Source organism: Taeniopygia guttata, chromosome Z (genome assembly GCF_048771995.1).
Source record: "Taeniopygia guttata chromosome Z, bTaeGut7.mat, whole genome shotgun sequence".
NCBI lineage: Eukaryota > Metazoa > Chordata > Aves > Passeriformes > Estrildidae > Taeniopygia > Taeniopygia guttata.
In genome coordinates this window covers 14,830,338-14,847,078 of record NC_133063.1, presented here as the reverse complement: position 1 = coordinate 14,847,078, position 16,741 = coordinate 14,830,338, and the positions used below count along the sequence as shown (strand labels likewise).

At 35.8% G+C, this 16,741-nt stretch overlaps 1 protein-coding gene across 12 annotated transcripts in view; it reads left to right on the top strand.

Annotated features, from left to right (window-relative positions):
* Window positions 1–16,741, top strand: part of AOPEP (aminopeptidase O (putative)) — a 187,888-nt gene that overhangs the window by 58,012 nt on the left and 113,135 nt on the right. For 10 of the 12 annotated variants that reach the window (XR_012053080.1, XR_012053079.1, XM_072922497.1 and 7 more), the window contains 3 exons: window positions 10,229–10,418; window positions 12,178–12,287; window positions 16,639–16,741. Coding sequence is in view for 10 of the 12 variants with exons in the window: in XM_072922497.1 (XP_072778598.1) it covers window positions 10,229–10,418; window positions 12,178–12,287; window positions 16,639–16,741 (403 nt within the window). In the remaining 2 variants the exon portion in view is untranslated. The remainder of the gene's footprint in view (window positions 1–10,228; window positions 10,419–12,177; window positions 12,288–16,638) is intronic. The other 2 variants (XM_032744612.3, XM_032744610.3) reach the window with 1 other exon arrangement.

Sequence of the window (16,741 nt, the reverse complement as noted above, 5' to 3'; positions counted from 1 at the left end):
GTGTTGTTCCTCTTTAAAAATGTAAAGCACTTACACTATCTATCAAGATTAACTAGATTTACAGCAGTAATTGCATTTGGCTGTAAAACTGCTAGCTGTTTGGAAGCTCACATTGGTAGACTGCCTGAAAAATTACATACTTTACACAACTTTTTGGTCATCAGGTTCATAAATCTAAGTGGATGCGAATGCCAAATACCATTTGAGGTTTAAAAAAAATTGATCAATACTGACAAGACAGAGTAAGTAGAAAAAAATTTTAACAATTTGGCAAGATCTAGGCTTAGGTAACATCCAGAGAAACATCCAGGAACTACTAGTTATGCAACTGGTATTAACTGAATTAAACTGTAAACATAATTACCTTTGGTCTTGGTAGAAATTTTGGAATGTTCACATCCTGTGAGTGGTCAATATCCACATGCAAATATGAGTGTGTGGTCTCATAAAAAGAAAGTTTTCAGTATACTAGGAGAACTGTCAGGAGAATACATGGGAAGCAGTCAAAATTTTTCTGATTATATTAAAATTTAAAATACATGGTAATTAAAAAAAATCCAAAACAACTAAACAAAACCACTTCAAAATTAGTATCTTTTGACACATGGCAGTGTAGTCACTGTGATCCTGTGAGAGAGGAAACCACCTCATTGTAGTTTTTTGGATTTGGAAAAATACTTCCCTATTAAGAGTATCTGTGTTAGCATTTTGCTAAATATCAACAACTTCAAAACAACTTTGGCATTATCAACAACTTCAAAACTGAAATTCTCTCTTCAAGGTTGACTGGGTAAATTCACAAAGCAGAAATTATCATGCCACAGAAGAAATGTTGGATGCAATAGATGTTTCTAGAATATAAAGGTGTTGCCTTCTTTTTGGCATCTTTGAAAAGAACTCATAAATATAGCCTGTGGCAGTGTCCTGGACAACAGGAAAAGTATTTGTTTAGTTCTTATGATGGCCTGAAACAAATCTGGAGATGTAAAAAACGTTAAATTGATAGAAGATGCAACAGAAGTTCATTAATATGTGATACTTAGTATTATAATTCATTGATGCAGCTTTTAGTTATGCTAGCTATTTCCAATTAGACTATCCCTTGCTGTGTGCTTCAATAATAATAGCTGAATGTTTTGTATGATGAATGTTGTAATTCACATGCACACTAGCTACTTCAAGCTTAACTATCTCTTTGGTATATGATGCTACATTAATGGCTGGATGTCCTGTATAATGGATAAAGTAATTCTCAGGCATACTGAAGCGCTTCTATCACTGGATATGATGTAATTTAATCGTATTTCTCCATCAGCACAGTAAATGGGACTGTGTGTGAAAAAGAATCTCTGTTTGTTGGTAAGATTTTACTTGGAAATAATCTTCCAAAAATGAGGAAAATGAATGCATGGCAAAGAGTCCCATGTTCCCAAAAGATTCTGTTTATAGTTTCGTTGAACTTAGCATTTATTGTAAGGATGGCAGATTGTCCTAGTTTTAATAATCATAGTGCTGTTCTGTTTTAATATTCCATGATCTGTGGGCTGCCATAAAGTTGTTACAAATTGAAGGGCTGATAGAACATGAAATGAAGCACCTCTTCTGAATGTTCCTTTTGTTCAGTATTTAACAAATTAGTATGTTGACATTTGTCACTGATGGATTTCATTATTTGGTGAAAGGGTTTTAGGGGGTTTGACAGCATGAATGGTTTGTCCTGCAGACTTTTGAGAAATGATAAAGGCATCTTTGTTCTTTGTGTAAAAGCACAACAGATATCTTATTGACCAATGCTTACAAAAAAGAAGGCTTGTATAGCTGCTGTGCAGAATAAACTAAGAAAGTGAAGCCATTACGTATTCTTCTATGTTTTTCTCCTTTTTTTTGCTCACAGCATGTATCTCCTTAGTCAATGTAGCCAAAATCATTGGATACTCATTCAGTAAAATGAAACCATGTAGTTTTTTCAGTTTCTATACTGTTTATAGATAACAAAAATAAGAAAAACAGGTTATGGACAGTACAGCTGATTAAATAAATTTCTATATTTCTGAGATGAATGTGTATTTGTATAAACAGATGATAAAGGCGTACTAGAAATAATACATTTTAGAAGTAATGCTGAAAATCAGAAAATACATTATAATGTTGGATTTGCACCATTTGACACCAATTTTTTAAGTAAAATGAAAGACTTGAACAATTCTTAAAAGAAGGAATTGTGGGTGATACTGCATATGGGCAAAAATTACATTACATGGGATTTGGATAATATCTTAATCTTCTTGTTTGGTCCCACATTTAAAATTGTTGGTGCAAGTGTATAATAGATACCAATTGGAAATTTAAAATAATTGTACCTGTGCCTCTTTTATGATCTGAGAAATTCTGATTTTTTTTTTTTTTAATCTGAGTTTTACCTCTTTATTTATTTTTTTCTGAGAAACATCAAGGATTTATAGCTCCTTCTCCTTCAATAATGTTTGGGGTTTCCTGCATGATTCAGGTACCTTTCTGGAGATTTCTCATTCTGCAGATGAAGTATTTGTCACAGAAATCCTTAAAAAACAAGAGTATTTCTAAGGTTTGGTTTTGTTTGTGATGCTACTTTTACTGTACCTCATAGAGATTTAATAAGAGCCACTTCTGCCTTCCAGCAGATTTAATTTCCTTTAAAAGACTGATACCACAAGGCTTTGAATTGAGAAAAGAATACTGGGAAACTCAAAGAACAAGCAACCTGTTTTACCTTTTTCATTGATTTTGCTTTTTTGTTGTGGATAAAATCTTTCTGGTATGGATGAAGTGAATAAAAAATTACTTATTCTTTACTTTATTTTGTCTTCTCCATGTCACCTTTTGAGAGCACTAATGTATAGGCCCTTGAGTAATTTTCACTGAATATGGTGAAGCATATATATTGCTTTCTGCTAATTGTTTATCATAGCTGGTTATTTGTCCTGTGTCTCTGCTGTGTTAATATCTGCCAGAAACTTCATGATATAGTGACAAGAAGTCCAAATCATCCAGTGATAACAGTGATGGAAAGCTACAAATAATGAAATCCATCAATGATCAAGTAATATCATCCATCAGTGATAAAATGTCATCACTAGACTGGAGCTGAGGAATGTTGTTAATGACTGTTCATCACATTAATCATTTTTAGCAAGAATTCAAATAATTTGAAAAGTCAATGAAACATGCTATATTAATTTTTAGTATAAAACAAGAGACTCTTCTTCTTAAAACTTCCCTTTGGCATATGAGAAGAAAACAAAAAGAATACAAAGAACTATTTTGTATTTATGAAATGAAAGGTGTGAGTACCTGTATCTGTATCTCTTTCCATTGCTCACTTCTTGCAGAAACAATGTGATGAATTAAAAGATTTCATTACAATGATCAACGTCTATCCATTGCTATTTTCTGTTAACTTTTTAAAATTTCATCAAATTTAAAAGTAAGTAAGATTAATTTTGTGGTCCTAATATAAATCAGTGTTAAATGAAAAGAAGTTAATAAAAACACATGGTTCAAATAGAGACTTTCCACACTATTATTTGTTATTAAGTATTTTCACATGGTTAATAGTATAATTGTTAGGTGTTTTTAATATTTTCTTCAGTTGACCAACTTCTAAAATTTAGAAGGACTGTGGTAAAAGTTTCATATAAAATCTGGAACATAGAAAATTCATAATGTAAAATTATGAATTGCAAATTGCATTTTTTCTGTGCATAAAATTCTTGCTGAATTTAGTGGATCTGTGATATTTCCTCTGTCTCCTTAGACATGAACAAAATTTGTTTCTCAGCCTCTGACCTTTTGTGAAGGTACCTATGTCAGCAAGAGTAAAGATTTTTTATCACCATTGTGGTCTATCAGCTCTCTTACATCAAACAAAAAATATAAGATTAAAATATCCATATCCTAAGATACTTTGCAGAGCAATCTGAATTAGAAATAAGTTTATTTTATCTTTATTTATTGCTCTATAACTGAATCACTGTAGATTGATCTGTTTTTTTAAGAAAAACACAACCCAATTCATTTGTGTAGCTTGTAAGATTTGTGTGGAAATGTCTGCCATGATACAGTGTGGTTTTATACTAAGAATATTTAGTAAGGGATCTGGAAAATGGTGTTACAAATTATTTTCAGTGTTAGCAGTGTCTATTTTTTTGAGGAGGAGTTGGAAGTGAAGCGTGAAGGTTAGAAACTGAGCTGCATAAAATACAGAGTTGGCTTTCTTGCTTTTTTTTTAGTAGTGAAACAGGTGCTTATATTTATTGAAGTCACTTAATTTGTACTTAGCCATAAATCACTTAACTAAAGCAACTAATTATGGAAAAGTCATTTTGTGACATACAACATGAAAAGCTGTAGTCTTGCAAGGTGTTTCTCTTGGAAAGCAGGCTGTAAGATTTTTGACAGTGTTGAAGCCATTTTTTACTAGGAGGTGTTTTGTAATTGATTTTTATAGAAGTTTGGTTACTTTATGTGTTTTTTGAACAAGAGGTTTCAAAAAAAATCTTTAAAAAAATCTTGATGGGAACTTGAGGTTTAGAAATTGTAATTCTTTGTCTCCCCCCACCCCATATTTTTCTATGTTTGCTTCTCTTTACCATAGCAGGCAATTTGCTGCCTGTCACAAGTCTTGGGATTATGGAACATTCTAAATGAACAGATATTGTTGACTTTACGTATGACCTTAATAAAGAAAATTTGTATGTAAATGACAGCATTCTTTGTTTCCTTCTTGCTTTACTTCCGAAGTCAGGATATTTTAAGCAGATAGGATATATTACCATGATATGCATGCAGCAGGGTATCAGCCATGGGTAAGTTCTATGAATTTTTGTAAAAACACAGCTCTGTGTTAGAGGAAGGATGAGACATAATTTGAAGAAATTAGTTGTATTATTACCAGATTGCTCATTTGCAAACAACAAAAAGTTGGGGAGGCACATTGATCTGCTGGAGGGCAGGAAGGATCTGCAGAGGAACCTGGACAGGCTGGATGTGCTGAGGTCAGTGATATGAGATTTAACAAGGACAAGTCTGGGTCATGCCTTTGGGTCACAGCAGCCACTCCTTTCGCTACAGCCTTGGGGCAGGATGGCTGGGTAGTGCTCATTGGAAAAGGACTTGCAGCTGCTGGCTAACAGTGGCTGAACATGAGCCAGCTGTGCCCAGGTAGCCAAGAAGGTCAATGGCATCCTGGCCTGTGCCAACAATAGTGTGGCCAGCAGGGACCAGGGCACGGCTGCTTCACCATGGTCTCACCAGGGCCTGCAGAGGAATTTCAGCTCCAGTGCCTGGAGCACCTCCTCCCGCTCCTTCTCCACTGGTTGGTGTCCCCATGTTGTTTTCCTCAGCAAAAACCCTATGACTTTGTTTTGATTTTGTTCTTAAATGTGTCATAATGGAGGCATTACCACCATCTCTAATTGGCCCAGTTTTGGCCAGCAGCATGTCCATCTTCAGAGCCATCAGGGATTGGCTCTGCTGGAAGCTTCCAGTAGCTTCTCACAGAAGCCACCTCTGTGGCCTCTCCGCTACCAGAAACCAGGCTGAGCAAAACCAATATAAGGTTAAAGGCAGCTGATGAGAATTTGCATGAACTGTTTGTGAGGAACTGTCATTTAATTCTCTAACTTTCCCAAATTCTAATAATCTATAAATGCATACCTTAATTTTAATATGTGCCTATGAAAATATTTTAGACTTCCCCTGCTCCCCTCTACATATTTAAGTAGGGATTTTTTAGAACTACAATAACTGTCTCACCTGTTTATATGAGATAATCTGTTTATTATCCGATTACATTTTTTCTAAATAGAAAATTCAAAATATTTTTAATACATATATATATGTGTGTGTGTGTGTAAGTGGTAGCTGTGGTAGTGATTTTTGGTGCTACTTTTGACTTCAGAAGCATTATTTCTTAAGTGACAATAGTCTTGGCTTTGTTATTTCCACAAATATGTAAAAAATGTATATGCAGGGCTCTGTGTTAAGATGGAAAGATTTCTGCTTCAAAATGAATGGAACAAGTTTGTTAGAAATGAACTTCAGGTTCCCATCTTAAATGCGTATTTAGTTCCTGTGTATACACTTGGGTAGGGTTTGTGCTGTGTGTCTCATCTGATTATGGGTGAGCAGCCAAAGACAGCACACTCTTGCAGACCGTATGCAAAGCAGCATTTGCATCTAAGTCATAAGTCTAGAGTAAGTTTTTAAAAATTTCTGTCAGAGATTTGGCTTCTCAGATGGGCAGATTACTGTTCAGAGCTTTAGAACTCATTGGAAACCTTTTATTTGTAAAAGAGACTATCTATTAAGGATGTGTACATGAGTGGATTTGAAAGACTGGAACATCGGGACTCTTTGGTATTTCACAACAACAATTTCTTTCCCTTTGGGACACAGTTTTTTCCTTTGTATGCATTCATGCCATAGTTACAGTGTTGAGATTTCCCTTAACTGCAATTTAACTGGGAGGGGGAACTTGTCCCTTCTTCCAGTCAAGTGACGCAAATATCTAAATTATGAGCATGGGATTCTGGTCAGAATAATGCTCTTTTGCTTTAGAAAGGTAACCAAGTGTATACTTGTCAAAAATAAGTCATTAACTTTTTTTCTTGGAGCCATTAGGATTTTGTCCAGCTTCCTGGGAATGACTACTAGAGTTGTTGGATTTTTTGTTGACTGGGAGAGGTTTCCCATCTTTTTTACCATATGCAGCTTGCCTGTTCTGGCCTGCTTTAAAAACTTAGACCCTTCTTGCTAAAGGCATTTATAAGCTGCACAGTTCTTGACAGGTCTTGATGTAATTTCTGAGGTGAATCATCTTTGCCCATTTCTCATGTATAGATGGATTTCTTTCTTATTCAATTAGAATCAAAGAAATGGATATCAAGCCTTATAATTTGTTTCTAGTAAACCAAACAGATGGTAGGAGGGCCACTTTCCTCTTGTTAAAAAAAAAAAAAAAAAGGAAAAAAGAAGCTTTTGGGTCTTGCAGTTTAGTTACCAGTCAAATTATCTTATTTTTCACTTAGATACTTTCTTGAATTATGGAGTGCTTTAGAAGTAGCGCTGCTAAACGATGTGTAATTAATTACATTCATAATATTTTCCTAACATAGAACACAGAGAGGACATCAACCTGCTCAAGTGAGTGAGTCCGTTGAAGGGTCACCAAGATGATTAGAGGGATGGAGCAACTCTCCTGTGAGGAAAGGCTGAGAGAATTGGATTTGTTCAGCCTGGAAAAGAGACGGCTTTAGGTGACTTTAATGCAGCCTTTCAGTACTTGAAGGAAGCCTATAAGAATGATGGAGAAAGACTTTTTGCAAGAGCAGGTAGTGACAGGATGAAGATGAATGGCTTCAAGCTCAAAGACAGGTTTAGATTAGATGTTAGGAAATAATCTTTTCTGAGAGTGTGGTGATGCTCTGGAACAGGTTTCCCAGAGAAGCTGTGACTCACCAGCCCTAGAGGTGCTCAAGGCCAGTCTGGATGGGGCTCTGAGCAACCTGGTCTAGTGGAAAGTGTTCCAGCCCACAGCAGCAGGGTTGGAATTACATGATCTTTAAGGTCCTTTCTGACACAAGCCATTCTACAATTTCATGAACATTGCACATCCTAGATGATATTAAAAAGGTATATTTGGTTAGTATAAGTGGAGCAGAGTTTCTGGAATTCAAATATTTATTGAAAATAGAGAATCTGTGTTTTAAACAAATACATAGATGTAAACTATTTCCAAACAGATAGGTGCTGGACATCTTCCGGAGACGTGTTCAGTCTTTGATAAAATTACTCTTAAGAAGAATGGGAACTTCTCAGTGGTTTGAATTAGAGATAGTGCTGTTTGTTAGGGGAAAAGAAAATAAAAGAAATAATTTAAATTGTTCTCAGGAAAGGAAGTTGCTGTCTCTAGTAAGAACCTAAAATTAAATTGTGCTGCAGCACATAATCTTATTTTAGCCTTGTAGGAAGCTGTGCTCGTATTCTTTGGCCAAAATTTAACTTATATGCATTTTTCTTTCTGAAGTGATTTGTAATCTCTCTGTAAAACAGATTATTGTCTATATGTGGCATTTCTGGTTTTTAAGTGATTGGAGAAAGCAGAAATTACAATCTTTACTTTATTGTATATTTTCCTGCAATAGACCTAAAATGCAAACTGTTCTGTGGGCCTATTTATGAGGCATGAAATTACTTTTGTTTTACTTAACCAAGTGGCTGAAATGTTGCCAACAGTATGACTGGAATGTTATTTACTTGGTCTATTTCTGCAGTTTTTCTTTGTAGGTCTGTACACATCCCACAACTAGGGGTCATTTACTTAAAACTGACCAAAGTAATACCCTCAAAACTGTTATTATTCGGGGGCTTTATAATAAAAGATTTGTCATGTTCTGCATCTTCTGTGCTCACACTTTCCCCCTATCTCTCTCTCCCTTCATTATCTTAGTCAGAATTGCTTTTGGCAAAGATTTGGAGAGCTGATGTTTTTACTTTTGTGTTACTTGATTTCTTGATTTAGTACTGTAACCTCTTACATTGTGTCTGATTTAAATTTATTCATTTTCTTGGCTGGGTAACTACTTTTTTTTATAAGGACATAGTTGTTGAGTATGTTTTTCTATCTACATGTGTATCATATTTTATGGTCCCAGTACCAGACATCCAACTGGTTTCAAGAAAACTGTGGGTGTTTTAACATTTCCAACGGAAGGGTAGAATGGGTGGGGAAGCTTTTTGGAATGCTGACGAATAATATTTGACTCTTGGAAATGTCTTAAGGCCATAGACTTCCCTCCCATGCTTGGAAGGCTAGACTTAAAGACGTCTGGTCTTGAAGGTATGCTTGTGTTTTATTTCCTTTGTAACTGAGAGAAAAGTGAGGAAAGAGTTGAAATACAGATCATGGATACCATAGGTTAATGCAGGAACATTCTGTGGATGGTGGTCTTGGTTTGTGTCCTTGCTAATCCATCCATACCCCGTTAACCCCTTGGATATTAGTCAGAAATCTTAATTCTGCTCCTTTTATTTCCTAGATGTACTGAGTCTCAAAAGTTGTATCAGCTGTGAGGTGTTAAATTCTGTAATGTTTGTAAGCGTAGCAGAAATTGCCTTACAGTAGCACATGAGTTGGGAACTGCAGTAACTTGCAGTTCAGGGTATTTTCAATACCAGAGTGACAATTCACAACAGTTTTCCCCTGCAATTTCTTCTTCTTGCTTGGGTACAAAGCAGAGTAGATACAGACTGGGTTGTTCCCTTGCTGTTGTGAAAAGCAGATATCTGCTGCTTCTCACTTCTGTGGTTGTAGTAAAATAAGTTCTCCTATCTCTGCATTTGCAAAAATGATCGACTTTTATCACAAGAGAGTATCTTCTTAGATTGTTTGAAGTTTTGACAAACACATATGCTTTACTACGTGTGACACTTTTTACTTTTGGATACTGATTTGTTTTCTTTATTAAATGTTTCTCCTTTATTTATTTCCATCTTTGATCATTTAACTGATAAATAATTGTTGTCTATATTAACACTGCTTATATTTTATTATCCTGGCTTATATATAAATGTTTCTATGGAAATAAATCAGTTTTGTAACATAAAAAATATTAAACTTTGGTTGAAGTTACTTCTTACAATTAATAGCTATTTGATTGTCCAATACCTTACAGCTGTATAGTGGAATATTAGTTTGATTTTCTGCCAACCAACAATAAAGTACAACTTAATTCCTACAAATTCCTGAGATATAAACTCTTAGTCATGACCTAGCATGCATACACTAATAAGAAGCTAACAGGCTAATAAAGCTGACATGAAGGGAGCCTGCAAGAAAGATGGAGAGAGGCTATTTACAGAGCATGTAGTGGCAGAACAAGGTGGAATGGCTTCAAACTGAAAGAGAATAGGTTCAGGTTAGATATTATGAAAAGGTTCTTCCTTCTGAGGATGGTGAGTCACTGACAGGTTTCCCAGGGAAGCTGTGGATGCCCCATCTCTGGAAGTTTCAAGGCCAGTTTGGATGGGTGTCTGAGCAACTGAGACTAATGAAAGGTGTCCCTGTCCACAGCAGGAGAGTTGAAACTAGGGGATTCTTTGGTTCTGTTATTATTATTATTATTATGTCCATACAATACACATTGTAACAGGTCAGTAATGGATTCTGTCACTCATTTCTCTTGTACAGCCCACACATCATCTTTCTGTCACAAAGTGTACTGCCAGGAGGAAGCCATCTCTGTGGAACTCGTCTGTGCCACGAAATTGCTCATGCTTGGTTTGGACTGGCCATTGGTGCTCGTGATTGGACAGAAGAGTGGCTAAGTGAAGGGTTTGCCACTTTTTTAGAAGATATATTTTGGGCTAGGGCACAACAGGTAAGGTTGTTTCAAACATGTTGCTTCAAAATTAATGTGGAAATCAAAATTATATGTGAATTAGATATAAATTAAACCTCAAAAATGCAAACTATGCTATGAAGTAACATATTTTAAAATGGTATTGGAATTTGCATGCTTACTTGATTAAAAAAAAAAGTGATCCACAATGAATATAAATCTTTACAGAGGTAGGGATTAGTGCAAAGGAGAATAGAAACATCTGCTTGTCAATTATACCTTCCCACAGATTTTATATTCAATTATTAAAATTCAATTATCAAACAATTGCTGTGTATTCTTTCCACTTCTGTTGTATACCTCAAACTGGAAGAACCAACACTCTTATGCATATTGTAACATTCCAGGTACCTAATTAAAATTGTTTGGTTTCATCCAATGGATGACCATGAAATGTACCTCAAAGCAAAATAGAAGATGATTTTAAGTGGGGCACACTGGCACTTACACTTTTTTTTTTCTTTTCTACTGCCCACCAAGTAACTGTCCTGTCAGAGACTTAGGAATTGCTGCCCCCATTAAGGTGAAAAGTTCATAAGTTGCATGTCAGCTAGTAAAGTGTTCTTCTGATGCAACTCTTACTTTTGTAGTACCTCTGCTACTTCAAGCATTTCGTGTCTCACTCCTTCCTGTACCTTTTGTCAGGTTCTACCCCTTTAGCCTGCAGATTTCCACCTGAGGAAAAGCATGGCAGAACTGGGAACTGGCACAATACACTTTTCTGAACCTCCATTCTATTAAGTATCTGGCTTATTTATAGCACCAAACTAAACAGAGTGCTTTGTTAAGTACCATACTTCTGGAAAAAGAAAAAGAGAAAGGCTGTCTAAACACTTGGCTTTTCCCTTTTGGTTCTAAAACTCACATTGTGCATTCACATTGGGCATAACTACACTGCTGTGAGCTGTTCGTATTAATTCTTTGCTTTTGTTAATCACTTGAAAGCATTTTGATTGTAGTAGACATCTTCCTTGGAGCTGAGTGTAAAGGAGAAAACAAAAGAAGTATGATTAGTTTCCTTGTTACCATGTAAGGCATACCTTTTGAACATTATTGAGTAGTTTTGATGCAATGCACTAATAGAATTTAAGGATTATGAGTGTATTCCATAGTGCCTGAGAATAATTTCAGTTGTGATTGAATGCAATGCAGGGTAGTATTAGTTGCTTTTGCTTTCCCTAGTTTCCCATCTATTCTTATAATAGAGAAACATAAATTATAATTATGTTCAAAACCATTCTTTGTCAGCTGGCAACCTGGAATTTGTTTCATAATTAGGAATCTCTGTTAATATTACACAAATGGGGGAAAACACAACAGGGAGATTTCAGGAGTATGGCAGAAGTAGTAGGAAAGGGGAATGAAGCCAGGACACGATGTAGCTCTTTGTTCTCAATTTGGGAAGGGTAGGGATGCAACCAGAACCTCTATGCCAGGTATCTCTACTGTAAATTCAGTTCTTTCTTGCCATTCACTAAAGGGAAAACAACATGCCCATCTCTATCCTCAGTCAGAATTAGTTAACTGACTATTGATTTGGCGTGCACAATAGGGCTTTTGTTTTCCTTGGTGCTGCTATTATCTCTCATAGCAGCAACTGTTATTGTTTTATCATGAATATTGATACCCTTTCCTGCCTCTTCTGCACATTAAAGAGAAACAAACCAAGCTTCTTGTTCTGTAAATTATTGTCTGTTGGGAAACAGCAGTCAGTGATCTGTGTTTTTTGTTTACTAAGCAGCTGTCACATGATGAAATAAAAGGGCAACAGGAATTGAAAGCTTTACTTCGCTGGCGCCGACTCAGAGATGAAGTGCAAAACTCTGAAGAAGAGCTGCAAGTTTTAAGGTAACAATATGATAGCACCATCATTGCTTTTGTGTTTTCACTCTCTCCTGTTTTCCACATTTTCTCCCTTTAAAAGATATACATCCAAATAATCTGATTAAATCCACTGCATTTCCTTATTTCCTTCTAACAAAAAAAGAAAAAAGAAAATACAAATTAAACTGACTGGGTTATACATCTTGACTATAATGCAATTTCTTCTCCCCTTTTTATAGAAAGCTTTTATAAAACCATGGGATTATTTTGACATGAAATATCTCTGAGCAGTTTGCAAGAGCTTCTATTCAGGGAAAAAAATAAAAGAACATTTCCTGAAAGAGTTCACTATTGGAAGCCAAAATAGAGTAATTTTCTGTAGCTGAAGGCAAGTACATACATTAGTATGGTATTTAACTGCCAAGCTGATGAAGCTTTGAAAAACAAGGAAAAAGTATGGTACATAAACTTTATAAACATACTTTCTAATTAGAAATTGCTAATATTTATATTTAAAACAGATTTTTGGTCTTTAGGTATCAGATGCTAAACTCAAGGCTCCTTTACAGATAGCTAAAGACAGCCTTCCTTTGCCAGTGATTAATAATCTGTTTTGATTGGTGTGTTAGGAATTTTCAACCAGTCTTTGATCTTCAATGTCTGTCTAATTCAAGATCCACTGAGACTCTACGGCTTGTCTCCTCTCAATCTTCGATGAAGAATAATGAGTTATCTAATCCTAGTTCAAATTAACCATGATTTCTGACCAAATCATGGAAGTACAGGGACAGATTTCAAACAATTTTATAGTCTGTTCTCCTGATCTGAAATAAAGGCAGTACACACAGACCATCCTAAGTGGGTTCTTACTGACATACTCTTAGAAGGTTCCAATAAAAAAGTTTTCATAAGAGAAAATACAGCTTTTCATAAGCTGTATTAGTGTCTCAATAAAAATAGTTAGTGTTAAGAGTTAAAAATTGCTTCCTAATGTGCAACTGAAATCCTGTTTATTTCAAACAATGTAGATTTCATTTCTTTCTTTCACCAAGTGGAAGTTAAGAATAAATTGATGCCCATCTTCTAGATTATCAACTTTTATATGTTTTTGGAAGACTGTTGCCATTTCATTTAAGGTCTTCCCTTCTTATTGTGCTTGCCCAGCAGTACTTAAAAGGCTCTACTATATTTGGAAGCTCTAGAGAGTGCTCACCAGCACGGAAGTTCCTCTCCAAGGCCTCATGTAATCCAAAAGCATATCACCATCTGTGTAACTGTAGTCTTCCACTGATCTGTTTTACTTTATGTTTACTGATGCATTGTGTATCTATGTGTAACAGAGTCAACAGTTACACAGTTGTGTAAATGTTCAGGTGTGTAATTTGGCCATAGTTGTGAATGCAAAAGCAAGCTTAATCACTAGTTATACAGCTGTTATACTAACCAACTCATTCTTCCCAAGCATAAGCTCATTCTTCCATTATTTTTTTTGTTCCCTGCTGATCATATGATTATTTGGGCTTTCTCCTGACAGCTAGAATATTCCACCCCAAAGTTACTGGCTGATCCTATGAAATGAATACCTTTTTACAGTGGGTGAAAGCTACTCAGCAAACTGATGATCAGCCTGATGTTTCTTCTTATTACGGTTACTTGGTGTTATGCTATAGTAAGTAGAATGTCCTAAGCTACCTGTAAAAAAAGAGGTTTGGTAAGAAAGAAATTGGATAAGTGTCTTTTCAACAGGCAGCAGCTCTGAAAGGCAGCATGAGCAAATCTTAACACTGAAGGAGGGGTTTGTGGAGCATCCATGCTCATACAGGATGAGACTTCCAACAGACCTATGCCTATTTTCTCACAGAATTTGAAAGAAACCTGCAGGGATAAAAGCACCTATGAAAAAGGTCTTGGCACTTGTTTTGCTGGTGGTCATCAACACCAGCACTCTCATCCAGCACTCTCATCTCTCCTGTTAGGAAAGCAAAGAAGAGCATTCTGTTCTGCAGAATAAAGCTGGTGTTGACATTTGTTTTGTCTCCTGACCATTATGGCTGAACTGTATCTTGTGGTTATTCATTAAGGCAAGCCAATGTTGATATCTAGCTCTAAATTTGTCTCTGTGATCTACTTGTGTCAGGTCCATTCTGCCCTGAAGCAATGCTTCTGGCTGCTCTGTAGGTCAGGTTTGAAGAGTTTTATTCTATTTGAATAGGATAGGAAATGTGCTTTCAGGCGGTGTCTTACAGTCTGCATAAGTTTTCGTGACCACTTGGCACATCAGAGCATTTAATGGCCAAGGACATCCCAGTGCATTGTACTTTTACTATTGCAATATACTCATCTGCCCAGCAAGTAGAAAGCAGCATCTTCTACCTCCTTCAGAAATTTGCCGGTATCTAAAATGGGCCAGATCGCATCTTGAGTATTTTGAGACATTTTGCCTTTAGCATTATGGTAGACTTTATCTACCAGATTAGGTGCATCTTTTGTAGGTCAGTGTACCAAAATTTCAATCTTTGTACTTTCAAAGTGTGGTAAATACAGTAAGAATTGCATTAAAATAGTGTTCTGAAGTCCTGATAGCAGAGAACAGAGTTACATTCTAAATGGTTACACTCCTTTACATACATTTTCAAGAATATATATGCAGCCTTTGCAGAGGAATGTGTATATATTTTCCATATGGAATTCTTCACTACCATAATCCAGATTCAATACTTCTTTCTGGTCAGTCCTAGGATCTATACAGGCACAAAGTCAGAGGAGAAAGGAAGTATGGTTGCCTAATTTAGAATAATTGTGATTATGAGCGAGATTGCAATTTAATGTGGATTCTGTAGCCTGTGCTCAAAATCCATTTTTCAAATACAATAGACAAAGCTATTTATTAAGTGAAATGAAGCAGCTTTTATATGCAGAGAATGAAGACAAGTCATGTATGGAATGTCAGTGGGTCTTCCTTCCAGGAGACTGATCCAGAAGGGAAATAGCTGGATTTCTGATTTCCTACAGTGGCTCTGCAACGTTTACACAGTCTGAAAGAACTGGAGTTGCCATAGAATAAGAAAACTGTTACTAGAATTGTTCTTTCAATGTTGAGGGAAGATCTGGAAAGATTTATGAGTGATAAAATGGAAGAGGACTGTGTGAGATACACACTGTAAAATTCAATCTGTTTTTTTCACTCTATTTTATTCCAAACAGTTACATTTTATGAAAAATTTCATTATAGTGGATTTCATATGCACAGGCCCTAATAATAATGTCTAAAACCACCCTGATTTAGCACTCCAGACAAAACTGTAATAAGAAACTGTGCCACAGATATAAGAAAGGAAGAACGCTTTTCTCAAATGAGACACAGATATGGAAAAAAATTTGATCACAAAATTCTTGAAATCACTCTTGCATGAGTGGTGTGGTTTGAAGGATCTTGCATTGCTGTGGCCCATATTTCCCCTATTCTACAGAAATGAAGGGAAAGACATTTGGTTTCGAAGACTGGCCTTTTCAAAATCCACATTTAGAATTGGAGAGTTTGCTTTAGTCACAGGGTTAGCCAACTGTTCTCAGACTACTGTTAGTTGGGATGGTTCTGAATGGAAGAAAAAAATCTAGATGATCTTCAGTCCTATGCCTGTGCAGGCACTTCTTACAAATGAAGAAAAAATGCTTGCGTAGCTTCTCTTTAGTTTCAGTCTGTGCTCTTTAGAGCCTAAAAGTCCTCCACACTTAACTGTTGTATATTTGTGGCATACCAGATGCTGTATTACATTTTAAATTAGGCAGTAAATAGTATTTTATTTCTAGACATTATTGTCTGTAAACCTCAAACCTGTGTGCAAAATACTTCCTCTTTTAAAATTTGAATGACTTTTCTTCCAACCCAAATGGAAAAATGAAAATCAGAACACTTGCTGCAGCAGTCTATTGCATGCAGATGAAAGGGGTTATTCTTGTGAGGATAGTCATGTAAGCTGTTAAAACGTTCAGGTAAAAAAAAAAAGAGAAAACTCTAGTTGAACATAGTGACTTCACTGTCTTCCCCTCCACTTCTCCTTCCCTTAAAATGTTTGTTTTGTTTATTTTTTTATCTTTGTTCATAAGATGTCTCCACTGGAAAATGACATGCAACCTGGTGTCATGCTGGCTGTAAAAAGAGACTACACCTACTGATGAATTTTATTTAGAAGAAAATTGACTTGCTTGACTGTCTAAGTAAATTTATATACTTATGGTGAAGAAAAAGACTAAACTAGTCACAGGTGTTTAAGGTTACTATGCCATACAATGCTTTCAACTATCAGAACCTGTAAAGTATGACTTATTTCTTTAGTTTCTTATCCAAAACTTAATTAGTGTGTTTCCATTTTAGGCCCAAAAAGGAGAGCACAGGAGAATTGAGTGAGTCTGGAGCCTCTGTTGTCAAATATGGTCTTAAAGCAGAAAAAATCTTCATGCAGGTTCATTACTTGAAG